Below are 25,887 nucleotides of genomic sequence, written 5' to 3' on the forward strand. Positions count from 1 at the left end.
AGCAAAACTGCTAAAAATCCTCTCGAGCTAAAAAACCTGCTGTCATCACACGCAAGCGTCAATTCTGACGTGCTGCTTCCCCCGAGAACGTTTCATTCAGGCTGTTTAGAAAAGGGATCCACCCCAGTACCAGGCAGTTGGACAGTCATGCAGATGCACTGTTAGCGGAGCGAAAACGGATTACAGGATAATGATGAGCGATATATCAAGATAATCAACCAATTATCAAAATAAATCACAAGACCTAGGTAACGTGATATGTGGTGTTTTCCCGCGGTAATGTAAAGATGGCGAGAGTGCTCCACAACTTGTTCATGTTTACTATGACACTCATTCTGAGGATCCGAGTTTTGGGGTATTGGTCGTTGATATACGGTTATTGTGCCCTCTGCACTGCCGTAGCTCTGCTGAAACTTTGGTGGAACATAATTTTAAGGCCGTCAACAACCTTCCATTGGGGAATTCGCGAAACTCCCCCTGCTTGCCTGAATGACACGTCCTTGGGAACCCACTGTTACGTTAGAATAAAGGTAAGGCGCACTTAACCTAGCAGGTGAGTGGGAAATAGCCTTTTGTTTGCCCGAGAGGTCTGCATAGGTAATTTCGTATGCTTTTAGTTGTTTCTTTGGCTGTAGATCTGATATTTGTAAGCAATCAAAATAGGCCTGCAGGGTACGTGCACATCGTGGGGCATCTGTTAATTGTTTTGGGCATTTCAAGGAAACGTTATGCGTATATAGAATTTGTAGCGAGCGTAGGCTATAGGCTGCTGTTATTATTCTGTCTGCGCTCACGCCTCTGAGGTACTGGGTTGTGGGCAGTGCTGAAAGGACAGCTCCCTATGGCAGCAGACAGTATTTTGCTTAATAAGAGCCAGTTGTGATTCGTGACAAATATCACGATTTCATCTGAGTAGGCGACCAAGATTGGAAGAAGGCTTTAAACTGTAGATTCACCTTTTGATTGGTATTTTTTTTTAATTTATGAACACAATATCCCTTAAATCGGATTTACATCGCATAAAATGCATGCTCGTAATTAGAATGGCAGTTCAGAATCTCCTCTTCTACTTATCCAAAGTAACTGTAGCATTTAACTTTGTGTCAGAATAAGCTTCAGCTATGCGTCTAGGGATATTTGGCTACTGTGCTGTTATTCAGAAACACTATTAGACTACAAATCCATAATAACTTAAACCAAACGTATCAGTTCCTCCTTCACAAAAAGCAACCTTTTCTAAAAACCTTTAACATTAATGTCCATGACAGAATATAAACAATTTGTCATGGAGGAATGGCCAGACAGCGCGACGGGGCTGAGTTTATGAGATGGACTTGCTCTCATCCGGTTTTACCTGTTTTACCGCGTCATAAAGCACACCGCTGTACTGGATGATGCGAGTTTTATGTCAAAGAGTATACAGTGTCTATACCCTAAATTGCATCATATATTTTATGAAGGGCACTGGCATCCTGGAATAAAAGGACTGTATATGGAATAGACCAATGTACTACCTTGTAGTTGCTCTGAATAACAGTGACTACTAAATTACTGAAATGTAAAATGACTTGATTTGGGATGTAGCCTGAGAGCCTACAGTTAACAGCCTATCTACATATCAGAGGTAAGTGATGACATGTCACCAACAGTGTTTCTGGTGACTGACTGGTCTGTCTTCTGTCTCCTTTGTCTTCATTGTCAGGAGTCTGGTCTGAGGTTTCACTATGTTGCTGCTGGAGAGAGAGGAAAACCGCTCATGCTCTTTTTACATGGCTTCCCTGAGTTCTGGTAGGACTTCTGGACAATGCACATGTATACACATTAAATCCAGATTTATTATGGACAAGAAACAACACTTTCTAGATGAAGCAATGTGTCTGTGTAGACTGGCAATGACTAAAAGGCACTTTCAATGGAAATTCTGAATTTAGATTGCATTTTTGTGCAGGTCTAGATATGCTTTTTATCCCCTGGAAAATGGGCCCATGAAAACAAAATATATTGGTAATTTTATTGGCACCGCCTGGCCAGTTTATTCATGTGTTTTTTTATTCTTTTGAAAAATACCTCTGTTGTAAATTATGCCCATACAGTAAAATCAGTCAAATCTTACTCTCAGATGCACCTTACGTCAGTATTAATTTCTAGCCGGTGCATTCTTGCTTCAACAGCCCAGATATGTTTCCCTGTGTGCCTACATTTCTTTTGTGTACACCAACATCTTTTTAACTCGGGCACAAAGAAGGTCAGTGTCCTGCCACCGCTATATCAACCCATTCAACAGTACGCCATCATGTAACCAACGCTTTGACCTTTACTAGATAGTATTACCAACTTAATAAAAAATTCACTGTATCACTATGTGATTCTTCCACTGCAATATTCTTATTAGACTTCATTGTTTTTTGGATAGCAAATGTCCTAATATTCCTAATTTCCCATACCACTGACATTTCCACCATATTTTGAGAATAGCATTGAGGGCGACCGCTGGAATGAGGTCGATCTAAGAGGTTGTCAAGTGCTGTAAGCCAGTCCATATCTCAGGGAATCTCACAGAGCTTCTAAAAGGACAGGACACTGAGGGCAGGGCTTAATGAACACATCTATTCCACCTCACTGACCACCTATTGCACAGAAATCCATGATGAACTCTGTCAATGTCCCGAATTGAAGCCTGTTCTCAATGTAGTGCCCTACAGTATACAGGTGTGTATCAGCCCTTAGTATGCCAGTGGGCACACATATCCTCGCTGCTGTGCAAGCTTGACGGACAGACTCCCTCCCACCTACAACTTTAATATCCCACTTAATTCACTTTTTTTTTAAAGTGCTAAACCACTGTTTCTCCTTTCACTCCGAATAGAGACAGGGTTGAAGGATAGGGTGCAAGATTGTGCAGACTGTGGATGAACTGGAAGGGCCGGTGTTATTTTAAACCTCATCAATATGCTAAGATATTGTGTTTCTCTGCTCCAGATCTGTGTCCAAAATGGCCCCCTGAGGAAGTACACAGACCTCTGGTTTAAAAGTAGTGCACTAAATAGGTAATAGGGGATCATTTGTGACAGATCCCAGCTTCTATCCTGACTCATCAGAACCCCAGTCAGGCCTGGTGGTCCTCCTCAGCCTTCAGTCCACAGCAGACAAGATCTTCAATTAGTGAGCTTTTCCTTTCCACTATGATGACTTAGCGGATTAAATCTAGGAAAAACATTGAATATTATACAAAGGTGACCTTCACGTAGTTTGGAAGGAAAGAAAAGAAACTGAGTGCCAGTAGAAAGAACCCAGTTAAGGGCTGCGCCATGTCGGCAATGCATGGAGATATTGCATGAGGTGATGCTAATTGTCTCAGCACCATGCCTCCTCAACGCACTCTGTCGACCCCTTTTGGGGGGCAAGCACCTCCAAGGTTCAATCTTGGCTGTTTGTCAGTGAATGTGGTCACCTCCAGGTACATTGGTGAATCCTGGGTTAGCAAGGTGTGTGATAAAAAGAGCAGCCTTGACTCTCTGGAGCCGGTGAAGCAAATTGGAGTTCACAAAATTGGAGAAAAGCTGGGTGGGAAAAGAACACAGTACAATAATTGGCAAAGCTGTAACAAAACAAAAACCAGTGGTAAAATATTCCTCACCCTGCCCCTCGTCTGAGCATCCCAAAAAATATGAGTAACGTTTCTTTTTTCTAGTTCAATGTACTTAATGCTATTGTGGAAATTAGGATTGATGATGAAGTAATGTCCTGGGTGTTGTTTTCCCTCTGTCTCCGTTTCTTTCTATCTCTCTTTTTTATCTCTCTAACCTCTCTCTTTCTCTTTCTTTCTCTCTCTCTCGCTGTCTCTGTGGATGTCCATCTGCCCCCAGGTTTTCCTGGCGCCATCAACTGCGTGAGTTTAAGAGTGAGTTCCGTGTGGTGGCTGTTGACATGAGAGGCTATGGGGAGTCCGACATGCCATCATCCACAGAGAGCTATCGCTTTGACTACCTGGTCACAGACATCAAGGACATTGTAGAATACCTTGGTGAGAGGAGAGGAGAATGCATATTTTATCTGTATTTTTACATAGGGTTGCCTATAGAAACCTCATCCTATTCTGACTCCAGGAATCCTAATTGTGTTTTTTGTCCGGAGAATGCGTTCTCTTCCAAACGTATAGGTCTCAGCACAAACTTCTTTTTTGAGCGAGTGGTGTGATAAGAAGCAAACCAGCTTGACCAAATGTGCTTAGGAGGAGGTGCTTAGCACTCCTGATCAACTCTCCGTAGCGTGCACAGAGCTGCTGCAATGAGGCATGGCCACAATAGCAAATTGGGCAACACAAACCCATTTGTACATTTGAGAAAAAAATTATATTTACCTACTGTATGCAGATGTTTTGTGTTATGTCTTGAAGGATTTTTCAGACCCAAAAGAAGGACCCCCTTTTGTTTCCAGTAAAACCTTTTGCAAGAGTATATCCCTGGATATTGGACTGAGGTTTTCAACTACACTGCAACAAACCCCTAAACCCCCTGGTGATTTGTTACATGCATGCGCAAACTTCCCCTGGTGATATACAAGGGTATTAAAGAACTACCTTTCGGACAACCGGTGACCAGTTGACACCATGGAAGATCTATTGCAACAGCTGGCTGTCACCACTAATCACCCAGCAAGGCCAAATGCAGGCCCTATTGGAGGACTAGATGCAGAGGAACGATCTTCTCCGGGAGGAGATCCGGACACTGGCCAGCGGCCCAAACGCGAGGGTCAGAGAGGTCTGAGGCTCGCAGAACTAGGAACAACATCCCAAAAATGACAACGGAGGCCTACTTACAGGCCTTTGAAAGGACTGCAAACAGACAGCAGTGGGCAGTACCAATGTCTTCTTTTTTATTGATCCAGCACCAAAGGCCTATCTGGACCTACAGTGGGGAGAACAAGTATTTGATACACTGCCGATTTTGCAGGTTTTCCTACTTACAAAGCATGTAGAGGTCTGTCATTTTTATCATAGGTACACTTCAACTGACATGAGACAGTCCCGGCCTGGCCCCGGATAAGCGGAAGATGATGATGATGACACTTCAACTGTGAGAGACGGAATTTAAAAGGAAATATAGTCATTGACAATTGGGTTAGAAATAATAATTTTAAATTAAAATATTAATTGTGTCCTTCAAACTATGCTTTCGTCATATAATCCTCCATTTGCAGCAATTACAGCTTTGCAGACCTTTGGCATTCTAATTGTCAATTTGTTGAGGTAATCTGAAGAGATTTCACCCCATGCTTCCAGAAGTACCTCAGACAAGTTGGATTGGCTTGATGGGCACTTCTTACGTACCATACGGTCAAGCTGCTGCCAGAACAGCTCAATAGGGTTGAGATTTGGTAACTGTGCTGGCCACTCCATTAGACAGAAAACAAGCTGACTGCTTCTTCCCTAAATAGTTATAGCATATTTTGGAGCTGTGCTTTGGGTCATTGTCCTTTTGTAGGAGGAAATTGGCTGTGATCAAGCGCCGTCCACAGGGTAAGGCATGGCGTTGCAAAACGGAGTGATAGCTTTCCTTTTTAAAGGATGTACAAATCTACCACTTCACCACCACCAAAGCACCCACAAACCATCACATTGCTGCCACCATGCTTGACAGATGGCGTCAAGCACTTCTCCAGCATATTTTCATTTCGTCTGCATCTCACTAATGTTCTTCCTTGTGATCCAAACACCTCAGCCTTCTTTTACCCACCTTAAGCTTTTATTTTAATTGGCCATTCTGAGATAGGGTGTTTTCTTTGCAACTCTGCCTAGAAGGCCAGCATCCCGGAGTCGCCTCTTCCCTGTTGATGTTGAGACAGGTGTTTTGTGGCTACTATTTAATGAAGCTGCGGTTGTGGACCTGTGAGGCATCTGTTTCTCAAACTAGACACCATTGTATTTGTCCTCTTGCTCAGTTGTGTACCCGGGCCTCCCTCTCCTCTTTCTACTCTGGTTAGTGCCAGTTTGCATTGTTCTGTGAAGGAAGTCGTTTCTTGGTAATTTCTCATATGGAATAGCCTTCATTTCTCAGAACAAGGATAGACTGATGGCAGCTTACAACTGTGCTAACAATTGCAAAAGGGTTTTGTAATGATCAATTAGCCTTTTAAAATGATAAACTTGTATTAGCAAACAAAACATACAATTTGAACACAGGAGGGATGGTTGCTGATAATGGGCCTCAGTACACCTATATACAGTGGGGAGAACAAGTATTTGATTCACTGCCGATTTTGCAGGTTTTCCTACTTACAAAGCATGTAGAGGCCTGTAATTTTTGTCATAGGTACACTTCAACTGTGAGAGACGGAATCTAAAACAAAATTCCAGAAAATCACATTGTATGATTTTTAAACAATTAATTTGCATGACAAGTATTTGATCACCTACCAACCAGTAAGAATTCTGGCTCTCACACACCTGTTCATTTTTCTGTTCTGGAAGCATGGGGTGAAAATCTCTTCAGATTACCTCAACAAATTGACAATTAGAATGCCAAAGGTCTTCAAAGCTGTAATTGAAGGACACAATTATTATTTTTATTCAAAATTATTATTTCTAACCCAATTGTCAATGACTATATTTCCTATTCAAACTAAATTCATATATATTTTCTTGGAAAACAAGGACATTTCTAAGTGACCTCAAACTTTTGAACGGTAGTGTACCTGATGTTTCCGGTAAGATTAGTACCCAGAGCCTCCACCAGTTTCTATCATTTTGACCAGTTTTATGCCAATCACCCTAGAAGACCTAGCCATTGAGGCCTGGTAGGAGTCGCACAGTCCTCATCTGACTCTTATTGAACATTTGGAAGAGATGCAGGATTGGATGAAGACCGTCTGTCCCGTAGTGAAAGTGCACACGGCACACGCCCAAGCCCAGCATTATTGTCTGTAATGCCGACGTTCTCTACGCTCCCGGGTAAGACTACATTGGAGGAGCACTGTTCCAGGGAAGGTTGTCATCCAGAAACCCGACGACTGGGTGACCCATCTGTTGGATGCGCTCCGAGGAGCAGGGTTAACCGCAAACCCAAAGAAATACAAGCTGGGCTGGACCAAGACTGAATACCTTAGGTACATGATTGGGCAGGGCAAAGTGAAACCCTAACTCAAGAAGCTTGAGTTGCGTTAAGGCCTTATGGGGTACATTAACTTATTTTGCCTGGAAACACTCTCAAAGGAGAGAGATGGGCAGCATTTCAGTGTTGCTGATAAAGTGTGGAGGAACATTTGTAAGAGACCTTTTCTTTTTTTGGTTTTGTGACCTATCCTATGTGGGAGTTTGTTACATCTATAAGGCTTGTTTTGTTTTGTTTGATCCCAGAAGAAGGTGCCTTGTGTAGTGATGGGCAAAACAACGCTTTCCAAAACGCCAAGACAATTGAAAAGTTTGTATTGCGGCTTTATGAAACGCTAAAAAAATTATTAGATTTTATACACATACTGTTTCACATAATGTTGGAAAAAATTTTGTGGTATAATGGTTTGGTGTGTGTGCATTGAAAAGGGAAATTAGAATGTGGTGCTCGTATCCCACATTTCTCTTGCCTTTCCAGTTTGCTTTTTACTTAAACATTCATTAATTATACTATGTTGGATGGCGTCTGAATGAAAAGTGTGTCATGTAGGTAAATGCCTCTGAGAGTAGGTAAATGCATCTGAGAGGGATGAAAAATAAATTTAGGGATGTTGAACACCTTTGTATTTCAATTGCTAAACAAGGTGTCTAGTAGAGGTCGATGTTTGAAAGCATTGACAGGTGCGCTCAGGCATCGGAGAAATGTGGAAACCTGGATTTTGCTACTACTAGGCAAACTCCAAAAAATTTCACTGCTAATACTCACAATCTCTCAGTAATCTCGCTAATAACAAATCGTGTTGGTATTGGCACCTCGTTTTCAAAATCTGAGACAGTCAGGTGTTTGAAACAATCGACACAGTTTTCATTCAATATCACATGACAAAGTGTTTAGACACCTGGTGTCACGTGACCAGAAGTGTTGAGAAAGATCGAAACAGTATCTAGCGTGAGTGCTGAGCTGCCCATCACTTCCCTTTTGTTCTTTCCAATAAAACCTTCTGCTTGAGCATATCCCTGGATTTTGGACTGAGGTGTCATACTGACCCACAACAAACACCTACACCCTCAGTGATTTGTTACAATTCATGCACAAGACACAGCAACAGACTGGCTGTATACATGGTGGAAAATGTCCATTCGGATTTAGGGATGAAAAATAAACAGACCAGGGCAACCAGTATTATGGAACCTCATTCCATGGCAACCAGGAGAGTGTGACACTACATGATGTCAAAGCTAAATGTGGTCCTCACTGTAACTGCTCTGTGGACTGGACAGCCTGTGAACACCCTGTGGGCCCACAACCCATCAGGACATGACAGGCGTCCTGTGACTCATGGTGACTGACCATGGGTCATAGTTTTGACACACACACACACACACAGACCAACACATTCACTGCCCAGGGCCCACTTACACTGTAAAATAGGAAGCGTCTACAATCCTGGGTCTTTTCTTAACATCGGTTTTCCTCACTTTGTCAGGTGGATGTTCCATCAGTATGACTGAATATTATTTACTCTGCAGGGGAAATGTCATCCCTTTTGTATTACATTCATCATGCAAGTCTCTTGCCCAAAACACAAAACATAATCTGTTGCACTCGCACACCCGCCTGGCTCGATTGTTCCCATTAAGCTGTCTAAGAAGATGACTAATAAGCTGAATAATCTGCCATCATATTGTTCACGCTGCACACTGTAAACGGATTGATCTATTTCAGGAGGTAACTTAGCCTGGAGACAAATGTAAGAGAGGCTAAAATGAATGGTGCTGGACACATTCACAGTTATCTCTCTTTTCTCAGGTTATAACAGATGCTACCTGGTCGGCCATGATTGGGGAGGGACCATTGCATGGCTTTTCGCCATTCACTACCCCGAGATGGTGAACAAACTCATCGTGCTAAACTGTCCCCATCCCTCTGTTTTCACTGGTATGTGCTAATATCCCTATGTTTCCAAGAATATGTCCTAACATATTATAACAACCTATTTCAGATAGGAAAGGGTGCCAGATCTTAGAAAATGTTGTTAGATTGTCTCTCAACATACAGTATATATATAAAAATAATCTAAAGGTAGGTTGTCTGCCAACTCACTGGGCCATATTCTATTTGATCAATTATTTTACCAAAACATCTAGAACATGTGGTGCTTTCCAGGTCCGGGGAGGTTGTCGAGTGTCAGTCAGACAAATGCACTGGATTCCCAGGTGCACACATTGTTACAGTCTCACTGGAGACTGGTGCACCAACCAACGTGCCAGTTTTCTTTTTGTGTTTTTTTTTTTGTGGGCACTCACCTCTCCCGGGTATAAAAGCAAGGGACGACACACCACTTATAGTATTGTGTTTGTCTGTCTGTGTTTTTTATGTCTTTTTTGTGTGAGTTTTTTGTGATAGATTGTGAAATTATGCATTAGAAAAATGGGGGGGAAATGGAAAAAATAGGGGGCGCAGAAATTATGCTAATAATGACAGTATCCACTATTGACTGGTTGACATTAATGACTGATCTGCACAAAAAAAGAAACTGTTTTTTGCTAAAATTAGGTCTATAAGAAATTAATTGTTGCTGGGGCTTGGGTAATCTGTTTGGAACCTCTGAAACTCCCAGTATAGTTGATAGTAGTTTGGGATAAAAATGCAGTCACAAGGGCATCTCAGAGGATCCCAAAAATACCAGCCACTGTTTACAAGTTTTATTTTTTTAACTTTAATGCTCCAGGAGGAGATTTTCCAGCAATAGTCAAACATAAAAGGTGCCTGCAACCAGAATGAGGATGATATTCAGGTTTCACTGTGACACGTTGGCTTTACTGTGACACATCCTGGTTGAGCGAATAGTGTTATAAGAAGCAGCACAACTTGGCAGGGTATGTATGTATTTGTGGATGATTGCATGACAATTTGTAACTCTCCTGAGACCAAAGGGAATTGTTGTGATTAGACAATGTTGTAAATTCAAATTACATTGGGAAATACATGCAAATAAAATATGTGGAAGTACATTTTAAGAAACAAATATGTTACAAAAACCAAACCTATCTTGATGAATAGTATGTAAACACTAAATGCAATGGACAGAATGCACTAATTGATTTTTCTCTTGTGCATTTTTTATTTTGAACTTCCCCTATCCCTCTATTCACTGGTGAATCATCACCATCCCATGAAAAAAAACAGATTAACCAACCTACTGTGTCACAAGTATATACTTATTAGATATGATGATATGCAACTGAAATGTCAGAAGCATTGTTTCTTTCTAGGTGGGTGGGTTATGTCCCATGGCTCTTTTTCACTCCAAATTGCCAACAACATGCCTGGGTCAGAAGTCCTTACTGAATCGCTAAGAAAAGACTCTTCTAAATTGATAAAAATGTATATTGGAATTTTTTATTAACTTTGTTAAGGGTCCGAATGTCCCAGGGACGTTTCAGTGAATGAAGGTGTATTCTGTCTCTGCAATAGGTGGTATGTTAATGCCGATGTATGTGTTTTTTCCCAAATCCATCCATTCAAAAAGATTATAAAAAATATGTTAATAGAAAATGTTGTCCACCAGTTTGATTCAAAATTGCTAAATTTAAGCTAGCTATTATCAGGACAGAATTATTTGGTGCCAATTTATAATTCTATATTCTGATTTTTGAATACAACACTATTATTACATTTTTAATACTTAATACTACGCTTGAAATTAATTCCTGTTGACTTCATTTCATTTTTCTCTTCACCTCTGTCTCTTTCCTGTTTCCCTCTTCTCTCATCTCCTCTCTCCTGCCCTCTTCTCTTCATGTCTCATTTGTTTCTCTCCTCCATATTTCCAGACTATGCCCTGCGTCATCCCAGCCAGCTGCTCAAGTCCAGCTATTTTTTCTTCTTTCAGCTGCCTCGCTTTCCAGAGGTCATGCTATCGATCAATGATTTCAAGGTGAAGCATGTTGAGTGTATGGTTGAGTGATCGCAGGTTGACGTGTGTTTGTGTGTTGTGTGTGTGTCAAAGTGTGCTGGGTAAAAATGGGCATTGTTGTAATGGCTGTGCCTTTAAGGAGAATATGCAAGGCAACCATTGATTACAAACAATCACAGATATCATAGTAAATGGAACACATTTTTTTTGTTTTTGACTCCAATAGTTATTTGTTATTGGCAAAAAGAATATACTGATATTCCTGGTAGTATCATTACTAGAAACGTGTGGTGTTCCATTTTTCTTGATTTGTAATGGTAGGGAGAGTGACAGCAGTAACTCATTGTTTTTTAGTGTAGGCCATTTCACTTCAGTCAACACAACAGCTATGCCATTTATAGTACCTGTGCTGCCTGTATTACAGTGACACAGGTGACCTTGCGTGAGTGCCATCCATATCAAATCACACCTTAAGGACATCCAGTAACACACACTCTCAGTCACGCAGAGTGTCCTTCTGTCCTCTCTACTGCAGGCGCTGAAGGGCCTGTTCACCAGCCGTAGTACAGGCATTGGGAGGAAGGGACGCTGGCTTACTGCAGAGGACATGGAGGCCTACCTGTATGCCTTCTCCCAGCCAGGGGCCCTCACTGGGGCCCTAAACTATTACAGGAATGTCTTCAGGTGAGAAATGTTATGAAACCATCCGGTTCTTCATAAGTGAGCACTGTATTCTCCTGTGGGCGTAGGTATGACGTACACAAAGGGAATATGTCAAGGCAGACCACCAGGAGATGGTTTTTATCCCTCCGTCTAATGTAGCTCATTACTGCCCTCTTGTGTTGGAAGTTTTTCCCAGTGATTTTGTACTTCCATCTGAGTTCCCCTTGTGAAAACTTTGGCGATACATCAAGTTCCCACACTTGCGAGTGGTGCAGAAGTCTGGGAATCAGACTCCATGTTGGGGGATGTAATTCCGTTTTTTTTTGTTTATTTTCATTTAAAGAATAAGGCAAAACCTGGATGATACAGGGTTATTTTTTCTTGCTCTTTCTCTCACTCACCGAAACACTCTCTCACTCAATGCACACACACGCTTGCAAACGCATATATGGAGACCAAACCACACCATGCTAACACACACACACATCATCAGAGGGCATTGTTTTTGACATGTGACCTCAACACGCATGATTGACTTCACCATCTGCTCTCCTTCCTCCAGCAGACAGTCAGTGTCTCTCAGCACAGAACAGCATACTGTATTTTGCTTTGCTCGGAATTATGTAATGACAATGTTACTGACCCGTTATCAATTAGTGCGAGAAATGTGCTCTATAAATAAATGCAACTGTTGGTTTTTCTAAAGATTGACTTTTCCTGGATTGACTGAAAAGGAATGATAATGACCAAAATCTCCACAGCTCTCTCCCACTCAGCCAGAATGATGTCAAATCCCCAGTGTTGTTGTTATGGGGTGAGAGGGACGCCTTCCTGGAACAGGAGATGGCAGAGGCTTGTAGGGTCTACATCCGGAACCACTTCAGACTCAACATCATCTCTGGAGCCAGCCACTGGTTACAGCAGGACCAGCCAGACATCGTCAACACACTCATATGGACCTTCCTCAAAGAGGGAGAGGGACGTAAAACGTACAGAAACTGAATCTAGTTAGGGCTTCGTCCCAAATGGCACTCTAGGGTGCTATCTGGGATATAATCTAGAACAAAGCCCCCAGCCCCTCCCTCAGCACCAGCCAGCCCAAACACTGGAAGCCTGGAATATGCCTGTGAAAAAAAAAAAAGTAACAATAATGCAGTCATTATTTTAATCTTCAAACATTTCAGATATTTTTTTAAGATGTCGAAGGAGAAGTGAAAGAGAAGAAAAGCACATTTTATTGAGAGGACACTGAATAATCCCGTAGTCTGTTAGACACATATTCAAGACTTTTTTGCACATGACATCCGCCTTAAAGTTTGTAGGTTACAACATTACAAATGTGTGGCAAAATCTTGTGAGTTTGTATTGTGTGGTGCCTTTTTACGTAAAGTTGTGTAATGATTTGCGGCGTTGTAAAGTAATGTGTAATGATCTGCGACGTCGTAAAGCTGTGCCATGTCTTCTGAGGTTGGGCTGTGGCGTTTGTCCGCTATATGTGTCACTGGATTGCTCCTCTCTATTTTGGACACAATCCTTTGGGATCTTTCTTTTCCCACACCCTGGCTTCATCCCAAATGACACCCTGTTCCACTGTTCTTCATTGCGAGGCCCGCGGGCTGCAGGTGGCCCCTGCTAGGCCGTCTGTGCTTCCCTTGATGTGTCCACCATTGCATTAAGGGTTGCATTATCTGGTCTTGTGCTGGCCCCCAGACTGATGTCTTAGAACATTTGTGAAGAACACTGCCCTATTCCCATATTTAGTGCCCTACCTTTGACCAGAGTCCCCTTTTGTCACTAGTAGTACACTTTACAGGGAAAAGGGTTTGCCATTTGGGATGCGGACTCTCTCTATCAGGTAGTGTTGTCTTCGAAATATGTTGTTCTTTTGTATTTGTTTGACAATATTTGCTCAGATAATTGAGAATGTTGTTATAATGAGATTCCTATATAGAACAACAGTGATGGTTAAATATTGTACACTTTTTTCTATCTCTTCCTACACACTGCATTTTGAAATCCACTGAGCCAGGTCTGCGCCATTTTGATTTTTTAAGCAAATAAACTATAATGTGAAGCCTGGGGAGCCCTTGTTAATCTGTTCAATTCTGTGAGCCCAGAAATAGACATTCACACAATGACACAAACTGACCTAATTTGCATGCCTGCTATGTCACTGTGCCATCCCTGTTATTACACCAGATCATGATTAAAATGATCAAACAGTATTTTTTAAAGATGCCCTATACTTTGGATTAATCGCTGTCCAAATTTCTATATATTGTGTGGTATTTCACAACTGACCACATTCCAAACTGGAGGAGCAGAGGCCATATTGGACGCACAATGGACAACGGCCTTGTTCAAGGGAAGAAAAATATATTAATTTACCTTTGCCTGTAAATTATATTTTCAATATTGTTAGTAATGATTTAGTAATCTATGTAAATATTAGGCTCCTTTTCTGTTGAAATAAAGCTAGCTAACTATTGAGCCTCGTTGCCCCAAAACGAAACCAAGTACAGCTTAATCTTGAACGAATCGCGTCCAAACCGTTCTAAACACAACAATAATCAACGAAAATGGACATTAAATTAATTAAGAGTATTTTTGAACGATGACATGACTGCAAATTATCTGTTTGAAAGTGACCAAATTTAGTACACATACTCAGGTAAACGAGTTTCAGTAATCCAGGTGTATCTCAAACAACAGATTCAACTACATTTGATGAGTAGTTTCTGTCAGTTAACAAAATTACTTTGATTAGCACAGAGAGGCGGTGCATCATACGTGTTTATGGTCTTTATGGTCTAGTATTAGGTGTTTACTATGTTTAGTTAATTGTTTACGATGGATTGGAATGAATGTGTGCTTTGAATATGAAGTATACGACAGGAATGGTTTTTATAGCGTCTCCATGCATTTACGGTCAAAATAATTCATTTTGCATACGTCATCGGGTTGCGAAACACAGCAAGCGTGCTACTTGCAAAAAATTGTAGTAACATATTTTCTTTCCTGTTAGCGGGTGTCCACAGTACCTACCTACCAAGTGTTTGATGGTGCCGTACTGATCTTTCATTGCTGTTTGAATTGAGAGTCATTTTAAAGGTTGTCATTTAAATTAATTTATTTTGTACCCATTGTTTTTCTTCCTCTGAAACGATGGGATTTATTTTATTGACGTAGCTGGCTACCGTTCCGTACATTCACAGCCTGCTATCCTTACAGCAGAAGCATAGTAGTAGCCAGCCGGCTAGCTCACTGTTTTGACAGCTGAGGAAACGAAATGTGTGAGTGTTCCCATTAACGAGTTATTATGTTACTGTATGTGTTTACTCCGTAGCATGCAGGTTTAAAATAGGATTGTTTGCGTTTTGTAGTACTTGACGTAGCTCGTAAACGGGAATTTCAGAAAACCTACAGGCTAGCTACTACTACTAGTTCCACTGATACATGTACTGTATTCTTTTAGCTAACAACAGTACACTACTAGCCACATTTACGTTGTTAGCTAGCTAGCTACAGTACTAGTCGATTTAAATAAACATACGAGTAACTAACGTTGAAGGTGACATACAAATTGTGCTAATAACTTTTACAGGTCATTGTTATTTAGCTGAGGCAATCAGGGTAACGCCTTAATATCTGTTCATTTATAAGAATAGCTAACTAACTAATGCTATAGTGGAATCCTAAAGCGTCCAGAGCAAAACCTAACCAGCATCAAAATGAGAGGTAAACCAATGAAGGCCAAGTACCTGAATGTTGCATCCTGCAAAGATGCAGATGGTCAGGTCTTCTAGCTTGAGTGCTGAGAGGTAATCAGGGGGTGGTAGATGATGTTGTTGGAGAATCCTGATAATCATTTAGAGGGTATGTCTGAAATTCCTGGTCTTATAGTCTCTGCACTATTCTTCCCTTCTGTATGGCCTCCATTTCAGTGATGCTTTTGCTGCTCTGGGTACCAGAAAGTACACCACAATGTTCACCAATTCTGAATTGCCGCTAGCCTCACTAAGTCCTCTTCTGCCACACTATTGTACAGTAATCCTGTACAGCAGTCTCCTATTACTCTCATGCTTCAGGCAACTTCAGGAACTGGCCAAGGGAAAATAAATGCTGCCAATTTACAAGTCCGCTATCTAAGTTACTATGACTAGCCAATCCAGAATGTTAGTACAATTGGTCACTCTAGAAATCTGTGGCATTATAATACCAAATACATTAAAAAAAAATCTGTGTTATTATATAAATTACAAATATTTTTTTTTTATTAACTAACAATACAAAATACTTACAAATGTACAGAAGCTTTGTAATTATGCTGGTACTGAGGCACCATGGCAACTATAGGCCTGTGTATCTCCATTGTTACCTGTTTGAGTCCCACAACACACCAGTATTAAAAAGCATGAAAATATATGCACTGCTGAAAGTTTCTCTGGATAAGAGCATCTGCTAAATGACTTAAATGTACAGATATTAAATTATATTCCAGTTGTATTATAACCCTTCGTGTTGGATCTCTGCTTCTTTCCCACTAGTCTTGGAGCCCAGGGCCTCTGAACCTTTTCAATCAGGTGGATTTTCAGAAGGAACGTCCAACTACTATGATCAACACAGAGGCAGCACGAGAATTTCAGACCAAAGAAAAGAAATCCAGGAAAAATCTGAAGAAATGTTTAGCTTCTGCATTGTCTGCAGACTTGAAGAGGTAATGACTAACAGTGGTAATGAACTTCATTTCATTAACATATTTCCAGTATAGTCCACTAAAATGTAATTCACATTCACACTACCTAAGCCGTTATCAGGCAACTCTCCAACATGCTCTTATCTGTAATATCAGCATGGTAAACATACTCCCACACTCAATATCCCATCAAGCAAAAGACTAAATTGCAGTCCTACTACAACCAGGCTGAACAATGCTCCAGGTGAAGCTGTGCTAGGTTTAGCTTCCACTGCCCTAATCAAACCATTATTGAGTAAATGCAAAATGGACTCGATCAGAATCTTGGGAAAATTCATAGTGATGGATAGAGGTCTCTGTTTGGTTAAATACTCTTCAATAGGGACATTTAACATTGAGGGCTTCCACCATTTGAAAGCAGTCAATTGGGTGGGACTCTTGTGGAAGTCTGTATGTTATCAGGACTATTTAACTGGTGTCCAAATTCATCCTGTTAATCAATTTCATAATTGTCCTTGGATCCATTTCATTATTAAACAATTCAAATACAGTGAAAAACCCTATCAAATGTGTTTTATTCCAAAATGAGCATAAATTCACTGTTCTCATATGGGATAATCTTATTTCCTGTCTAATTAAACCTAAACAACAATTACAGTACCCTGGGGAAGTATTCAGACCCCTTCATTTTCTCGATATTTTGTTGTTGTTTTATAGATTTTATTTCAAATTCATTAAATAAAAAAGCTGACATCAGTCTATAGACAGTACCCTGTATATACAATGTATTTTTAGAATTATTTGCCAAATTATTACAAATGGAAAAACTGAAATATCATAATGTACATTAGTATTCAGACCCTTTTCCATGACACTCCAATTTGAGCTCCGATCCATCTTTGACCCTTTGATGATCCTTGAGGTGTAAATTAAATTGATTGGGCACGATTTAGGAAGGCACACACCTGTCTGTATAGGGTCCCACGCCCACCCTGAGTGCCTCAGAGCAAAAACCAAGCCATGAAGTGCAAAGAACCCTCTGTATACCTCTGCGATTTGTGTCGCGGCATAGATCTGGGCATGGTCATAAAAAGAATCGCTGACTCATTGAAAGTTCCCAGGAGCAGACATTTGGAACCTCCAAGGCTCTACCTATAGTCTTACCCTGGTAAGGCTGCAGCTGGATAGTCCTGGGTTCAGTAAGATTAACATGACTCATCTGGGACATCGAAACAGACCATCAGGAGGTGATGGATTTGACCTGTTAATTATTCCCGTAAAATAGAAAATGGACTGCTTCAACACCAAGACGGCCTAAAACAAACATGCCCTTCCAACCTCCTGGTAGTGATGGCATCATCGGGGCACCCCGTTGGCGCGTCAGATGCCGTTTTGCTTCTGCTGCTCATGACAGTCCAACTTGATTTCCCATTTTGCTCCTTGCATCCCGAGTGTCCCACTTCCTGTGTGCCTGAGGGCTGTGGAACCAGACAGCCACTGTAGTAGTGTCACATCTCATACATGCAGCCGACTCACGTGTAACCCAGTTACTGACTCCATTCTAAATGCTACGCAGTTCCCTTTATAGTAGCTTTGTTCGACATGGGCCCATAGGGCTCTGGTCAAATCGAGTGCCGTTTGGGCAGCGCTGCTGCAGCAGTATAATGTGGTAGAACCGCAGAGCCTACACTTTATTCTACTGAATCACAATACATACAGCGTCATGAAAACTGCTATGCATATCGTAGCCGTGTCTAAATATTGTGCTTATATTGAAACGTGAGGTCCCTGTCATTTCCAAACACTAAGTTGCACCACAGTTGTTACAGCCCAGCTGGCTTGAGAGTGGCTGATTTCTGGGTCCAAAAATGAGAGTTAATAATTGTGGATAAGAACAGAGAGAAGAGAGATGAACAAGTAGACCGAGGACTGTGCGCTGCTGGGTTACCCAGATCAGGTCCTGTCCGTTCATTATAAAGCCAAGCAGGGTCATAGGGTTGCCTCGGTTTCTGTGACCTCCCCTAACCACTAACCATGCTGTCCCATCGATGACCCGCCTCCCAAATGTGCCTCATAAAAGGAAAATAACCTCAGGGAAGAATTTTGTTGGGTTATTGTCCCACATTGATCCACTGCTGTTTATTTTGTGATGCAGTGTGTTTACATACAGCCAGATGTCTCCATCGGTCCACTGTTGTGTTTTCCCAGGCTGCTGCAGGAGGAGTTGGAGGCGGATGTCAGGCTGTGTGCCCAGGGCTCAGGTCCCAGCTCACGCCCTCTCCTGGTCCACAGGGCTGTTCTCCTGGCCCGGGCCCCACACCTACTGAGGGGTGCTACTCCAGGCCCCAATACCATCCACCTGAACAACTATGACAGCACAGAACTGACGCAGTTCATCAGGTACCCAGACAATGCATGTTATCGTCTTTACATTTCAGTACACTGTGCCCTCCATTGAAACTGAATCGCAAATATTGTCATCTGTATCTTGGTCCGCTACTAGAATAAACATCATAGACCCCCCCCCCCTCGCATTAACAAAGGAATTCTGTAAACATGGTTATTAGGCTGCGCTTGCAGTGCTGTTGAATTACAGCCAGGGAGCGCCGGACTCTCATTCATTTATTTTCTCCCCTCTGAAGTTGTGGGCGCGGACCTCGTGTTTTGTATTACAGGTTTTCAGAAGAACTGAGTAATCTGATTTAGGAGGAACAAAGGAATAGTGAGATGATCCTATCATGTTGGCACTGAGGGCGTCCATGTCAACAACAGGGTTTGGACCCAGTGATGCTTTCCGTTGAAACACTGTGGGTGTGTCCCATCAGGCACCATGCTCTCGCACTACAACCCGTCTGTTGATGGCACATTGTGATGGTTGTAATCAGGCCTTCAGGGCATCAGCAGAGCGTGTCATGTCCTGGTGTGACTTGTTGGGCTATGCACGCTGATAGATGGACTAGAGGCATAGCCTGTGTGTAGACGTACATGTGTGAGAGCTCTTGGGGACATGCACTTTCCAATGTGCATACACACACAAACAGTGGGGAGAACAAGTATTTGATACACTGCTGTTTTTGCAGGTTTTCCTGCTTACAAAGCATGTAGAGGACTGTAATTTTTATCATAGGTACACTTCAGCTGTGAGACGGAATCTAAAACAAAAATCCAGAAAATCACATTATGATTTTAATAAATTTTAATTTTTATTGCATGACATAATTATTTGATCACCTACCAACCAGTATTCCGGCTCTCACAGACCTGTTAGTTTTTCTTTAAGAAGCCCTCCTGTTCTCCACCCATTACCTGTATTAACTGCACCTGTTTGAACTTGTTACCTGTATAACAGACACCTGTCCACACACTCAATAAAACAGACTCTAAACTGTCCACAATGGCCAAGACCAGAGAGCTGTGTAAGGACATCAGGGATACAATTGTAGACCTGCACAAGGCTGGGATGGGCTACAGGACAATAGGCAAGCAGCTTGGTGAGAAGGCAACAACTGTTGGCAAAATTATTAGAAAATGGAAGAAGTTCAAGATGACGGTCAATCTCCCTCGGTCTGGGGCTCCATGCAAGATCTCGCCTCGTGGGGCATTAATGATCATGAGGAAGGTGAGGGATCAGCCCAGAACTACACAGCAGGACCTGGTCAATGACCTGAAGAGAGCTGGGACCACAGTCTCAAAGAAAACCATTAGTAACACACTACGCCGTCATGGATTAAAATCCTGCAGTGCACGCAAGGTCCCCCTGATCAAGCCAGCGCATGTCCAGGCCTGTCTGAAGTTTGCCATTGACCATCTGGATGATCCAGAGGAGGAATGGGAGAATGTCATGTGATCCACTCGCCATGTTTGGAGGAAGAAGGATGAGTACAACTCCAAGAACACCATTCCAACCGTGAAGCATGGAGGTGTAAACATCATTGTTTGTGGATGCTTTTCTGCAAAGGGGACAGGACGACTGCACCGTATTGAGGGGAGGATGGATGGGGCCATGTATCACGAAATCTTGGCCAACAACCTTCTTCCCTCAGTAAGAGCATTGTAGATGGGTCGTGGCTGGGTCTTCCAGCATGACAACGACCTGAAACACACAGCCAGGGCAACTAAGGAGTGGCTCCGTAAGAAGCATCTCAAGGTCTTGGAGTGGCCAAGCCAGTCTCCAGACCTGGACCCAATAGAAAATCTTTGGAGGGAGCTGAAAGTCCGTATTGCCCAGCGACAGCCCGAAACCTGAAGGTCTGTATGGAGGAGTGGGCCAAAATCCCTGCTGCAGTGTGTGCAAACCTGGTCAAGAACTACAGGAAACGTATGATCTCTGTAATTGCAAACAAAGGTTTCTTTACCAAGTATTAAGTTCTGCTTTTCTGATGTATCAAGTACTTCTGTCATGCAATAAAATGCAAATTAATTACTTTAAAATCATACAATGTGATTTTCTGGATTTTTGTTTTAGATTCCGTCACTCACAGTTGTAGAGTATCTATGATAAAAAAAAATTGCAGACTTGTACATGCTTTGTAAGTGGGAAAACCTGCAAAATCGGCAGTGTATCAAATACTTGTTCTCCCCACTGTACATGTGTTTCTTGTAATTTATGCCATATTTTTCCGTGACACAGTGTCCATTAAAAGATGCGCCTTACCCACGCAGTGCCCAATCATTGAGCATGTTTTTATTGAAGTTATGCAGAGGCTTTAACCTGGTCATTTTTCACCATTGTAATCTTAGGTTTTCCAGAGTGATTTTGGGATAGACGGCTCATATATTTTCATCGGCTATTCACCAACATTTGACAGTTGTCTTTGCCTTCTTATCTACTATTCTTAGGCGAATATACACATCAGACCAACGCATGTGCTTGACTGGAGTCCCTGAGGGTTTGGCCCCTCCCCCGGTTGTCTTCAGTGGTCCCGATGCCGACTCAGGAAACCCACACACTGACTCAGGTAAACAGATCAGCGGCGTCCGGGCGTTGCATGTTGAATGGCTCTATTATTTCATAGTATTACTCAACGTGGGCCTAACTGTACACTTAATGCTGGTTAATGCTGTACGGTACCTTTATCTTCAGTCTGTGCCCCACATCACAACAAAAGAGTCACGCCACTCGAGCAATTGCTTCAGTGGTTGACCTGCGTCCATTTCTTGTACCACATGGCAAAGCAATGCACAATCCGATGTATTCAACACACTGAACACAGTTCTGGCTGCAACAACCTATGCAGACAGGTACAGATCATCGCGCATTAAAATGAAAGGACATCTGCCGGAACAAAACGTCTGTGTCTGAATTCCATGGGACTTCAGTCAACATATGCAATTTTGGGATTTTTTTTTCTTAAACGTGAAAAAGAATCACTCACCTCTTATACTGTATGCAGAGATTGAAAGACAACATTGTATAAGTGGAGCTTCTTAACTCTCTGCTATTGAATTCAATTGAACAGTAGCTAGGCTACTTACATAATTCAACAGTAATTGGATTGAAATAAAACATTTCATGAAACTGATTAGGAATCATTGAATGGTTGGCATGTTGCTGCAGCATGGATGGTTGACACCACAACCGTTAACCATGTTGTTTCATGACCGTGAATCAGCGATAATGGTCCAGTTTATTACAAAGTAGGCCTAATCGGATGTTTATAGATTCAAGGAACACATTTTGTGTTGTGACGGCTCAGTCATAGGTGTCTCTCGCCGTCCCTCCCGGTGCTATGACTTAAAGAGAATGTTACGAGAACTACGCACCTGTGGAAGTGTGGTGGTGTGAGAGGTCGAAGGTGATGAAGGTTGGTGGAAGCGAGTTGGGACCTCAGCAAAACATAACAACGAACCCGTTTTCACCATCGCAACATGTTTTGAGGAGAATCTTACCTGGGAGTTATTTCGCGGTGCGCTACTCTCAGCAGGTCATCACAGGAGTGGTAGCCTACTGAAATATTTAGGATATCCTCCAATCACAGACTGACTTGACGGATTGACCACATCCAGACGGTGTTTGAGTTCCTTGTATGATTTGCACGGTCCTTTACCTTTACATTGCTGTTGAGTGTGAGTGATATACTCTGAATTGTGACTTGATGGACTCTTTGTTGGACTATTAAGTGTCATTAGATGTTGAGCAGGATTTACCGGGCCGGACATTTTGTATGTAAGCCTGAGTTACAGGACTTTCATACACATGAAATGTCAATGTAATTGGTGTAATTTCCTTCTTTTGAATGTATTCTTTGTTTCATTTCCCTTGAAAATACATTATTATATTTTTTGCAAAGGACTTTGTGTACTGGTTCTTACCAAAGAGAGCAGAGCTCATCTTTCCCTATGTCCCACTCCTCCGCCCCCGTTAAAAAACGATTGCTTAGACAACTGCCACATCGTCAACAACCTTGTCTTTTATTTCCACAGAGCACAGAATATACTCGGTGATGTGCTTCGGGTCCCTGCTATTGTGAAAATGGCAATGCCGACTGTTTTGAGTACAAGCTAGGACCCAGTATCTCTATTCCTGTGTTGATTAGAAATAGAATCGTGAGCAATGCAACCCATAAAGTAAACCTGTCTAATCTGTTAACTGTAACACGTCAACCTACTAGTCCAGGAACCCCTATTATATCTATTAAGCTGGCTTTACTTAATATCAGATCTCTCACCAACAAATCATACTTGGTAAATGACATTAGTATCCTACAACCTAGATTTGATGTTTCTCACTGAAACGTGACTAACAGAAGATTGTAGTGCTACTATTCTTAACGAAACAGCACCTGAAAAATGTGTCTATATGAATAAGTGTTGAAATTGTAGGAAAGGAGGAGGAGTGGCTGCCCTAACATAAATTCCAGTGCAAAGATAATACACTAGGTAATTTTATTTTGAATACCTCTGTTTTACATTGAAAGGTACCCCAACATTTTTGTTTTCAACCATTTACAGACCTCCACGTTATTCTGCACATTTTATTGATGATTTTGCTGAACTACTCTGTTATATCAGTTGATTATAACTTGTTTATTATTACAGGGTATTTTAACATCCACATTGATAATAGTACAGACAATAATGCCAAATAACTTTTTGCACTACTTGACACTTTTGATCTCACTCAACATGTGAAAGAGTGTACACACACTCAAGACCACATTCTAGATCTCTAAATCTCTAAATGTCTCTATTTCCTCTGTCAGGGTTAAAGACTTGGCCCTGTCTGATCATTTTTGTGCCTTTTTTAATCCCTTATCACCCAGAATGTTCCAGTAAACTCTGTTTCTGTTAAGAGAAGCTACATTAATGAGAATACCAATGCTCAGTTTATGGAAGCCATAGCTATCTCTCCACCAATAAGTGCTGAATCAGTTGATGTACTCCTAGATAATTTTAATGCCAAAATATTGAATGCCATGGATCGTGTTGCACCGGTAAAAGTAAAGAACTATGAGCAACCAGAAAACACCATGGAGGACCACCATGATGGTAAGCGCCCTGAAAAAAGAATGTAGGAAATCGCAACGTAGGTGTAGGAAAACTAAACTTCAAATTCATTATGACATCTATAACCAAAGCCTTGGTAGCTTCAACAATGAGTTACTCAGGGCCATCATTTATCGGGAATGATCAACAAGAATATCAACAATACCTGCACTCTATTTGTCATAGTCGACAAGCTTACAAACACAATAAAGCAGATAGCATCAGAACTCATGTCCACTGTGAAATGTAATGAATTTGCTTTAATGAGTTATTTTAGTGAAAACATAAGTATTAGACGGACCATCAGAACTACACAGTCTTACAAGGACTCTGTACCGTCACCACGACCACCAAGATGTAACTTGGTTATGTCGCATTTTAATACAATTGATCAAAAATCCCTAGAAGAAACAGTTCAACATCTTAAAGCTTCCACATATTGTCTCGGCACACTGTCAATAGACTTTTTATTTGTATTTTTAAAAAAATTTACTCCATAATAATGGACCAACAACAAATAGTTAATAGCTCTCTGCAATCAGGCGTTTTCCCAGCGTCTCTAAAAACAGCTGCCATTAAGCCCCTATTTAAAAAAAGAGAACACTGGATGCATCTATAATGAACAACTATAGACCTGTATCAAATCTCCCTTTTATAGCCAAGATCATTGAGAAGGTTGTCTTCAATCAACTCAGCAATTTTGTGATCTCGAAGTCTCTTGGACCAATTTCAGTCACAATTCTGACCTCACCACAGTACTGAAACGGCCCTGATTAAAGTTTTAAATGATATACGGCTGAATACTGATTCTGATAGAATAACCGTTCTGGTTCTATTTCTGTTTTCTTATTGTATTTTTCTTATGTTTTCATTTGAGTGTTTGTTTCTGTATTTGTATATATATTATTTTATTTTTCTTTGTAAAGCACATTATTTTGCTTCAATGTATGAATTGTGCTGTATAAATTTGCTTGCTTGCTTACTGTGAGATTTGGTTATTATGCAATGAATGGGTTTATGAGTGTGTGTTTTAGTAATGAATTGCTAGAGCCTGGCTCCTTTAGTCCATGTGTAAGTGGTTTACTGGCCTCGGATAAGACAAAATAAAAATGAGCCTTCCCTACCTGGCATCCCTAATCTAAACCCATGCCAAAAGAGGAGCAAACCATTACCGTATGTTGTAACAAAATCCACTGATAATTAATTGTGTATATAAAAGTAACCACACACCGGCATCTAAAGAAATAGCATCATGGTTTACCACCGTTAAACAACAGTATTTGGGTGCTCTATGGATTGTGGATTTTACAGAACGTGCTTGCAGACCAGATTTCTTGTGTATTGGAGATGAACTTGTGTGGTGGGTGAAGAGAGCCTCCCTAGCTGATTGACTGACTATTGGACGTGGTACTCATCTGCTGTAATTACTAGTGACACTTAGCGATGTTGGCTGAATTAAGACCTGAAATATTCAACATGTTTGAAAAGAACGGGGATGCCTAAGTGCCCGTGGAGTGCTTCGGGGGCCAGTGAGCAACATCTGCCATGAACCGTGTATGCTTTCCCTTGTTTCACTCTACTGTAGGTGCGCTGCCATTTCCCCTCCTGTACTCTCCCATTGAGTCTTCCCTGCTGTCATTTTCAGATGGGGCCATGGTTGTGGAGCCAGCGTCGGGTCTGGGAGCAGACCTGTTGGAGCTCTACCAGAGAGGAGAAGGATCCGACATCAGCATCCAAGTGGGGGATCAGATGTTCTCCTGTCACAGGTAATCAATTAGTCAGTCCACACAAACTGTTACCTCGCCTAGAACACACAGATCAAACCCATGCACACTGGCCAGGAAATAAACTCCCCAACCAAAAAAAGAAACCTAGTAATGTAATTTTGAGCATATGTTCCACTCATTAAGGTTTACATACAGCTCCAGAAAAAATTGTGTCCGCTGCACCTTTTTCTTTCCTTTCCAAAAAAGGAAATTTTTGAGTGAGGAACAGAAGCGTTCATTTTGCAGTGG

The 25,887-nt window shown here is 41.5% G+C and overlaps 2 protein-coding genes across 4 annotated transcripts in view; both read left to right on the forward strand.

The window, feature by feature from the left end:
- Positions 1-13,765, forward strand: ephx4 (epoxide hydrolase 4). The gene is made up of 7 exons (XM_010872088.5): positions 1-530; positions 1,703-1,788; positions 3,867-4,024; positions 8,919-9,047; positions 10,946-11,049; positions 11,564-11,712; positions 12,453-13,765. Exons 1-7 carry the CDS (start codon positions 288-290, stop codon positions 12,691-12,693), a joined length of 1,110 nt encoding a protein of 369 aa, XP_010870390.1. The 5' UTR covers positions 1-287; the 3' UTR covers positions 12,694-13,765.
- Positions 13,766-14,181: 416 nt separating this feature from the next.
- Positions 14,182-25,887, forward strand: part of btbd8 (BTB domain containing 8) — a 36,784-nt gene continuing 25,078 nt past the window's right edge. Inside the window, exons 1-6 of one of the 3 annotated variants that reach the window (XM_020049241.2) lie at positions 14,182-14,802; positions 14,907-14,984; positions 16,239-16,408; positions 18,596-18,787; positions 21,227-21,345; positions 25,518-25,638. In XM_020049241.2, coding sequence (XP_019904800.2) covers positions 16,305-16,408; positions 18,596-18,787; positions 21,227-21,345; positions 25,518-25,638 — 536 coding nt within the window. In that variant the 5' untranslated portion in view covers positions 14,182-14,802; positions 14,907-14,984; positions 16,239-16,304. Of the gene's footprint in view, positions 14,985-16,238; positions 16,409-18,595; positions 18,788-21,226; positions 21,346-25,517; positions 25,639-25,887 lie in introns of all 3 variants that reach the window. The other 2 variants (XM_020049244.2, XM_020049242.2) reach the window with 2 other exon arrangements.

The sequence above is a fragment of the Esox lucius genome, chromosome 8 (assembly GCF_011004845.1).
Source record: "Esox lucius isolate fEsoLuc1 chromosome 8, fEsoLuc1.pri, whole genome shotgun sequence".
NCBI lineage: Eukaryota > Metazoa > Chordata > Actinopteri > Esociformes > Esocidae > Esox > Esox lucius.

Coding starts and splice junctions, on each gene's coding strand:
- ephx4 (XM_010872088.5), top strand. CDS start 288: ATGGCGAGAGTGCTCCACAACTTGTTCATGTTTACTATGACACTCATT. Junction 4,025..8,918: donor GGACATTGTAGAATACCTTG/GTGAGAGGAGAG, acceptor CTCTTTTCTCAG/GTTATAACAGATGCTACCTG. Junction 9,048..10,945: donor CCATCCCTCTGTTTTCACTG/GTATGTGCTAAT, acceptor CCATATTTCCAG/ACTATGCCCTGCGTCATCCC.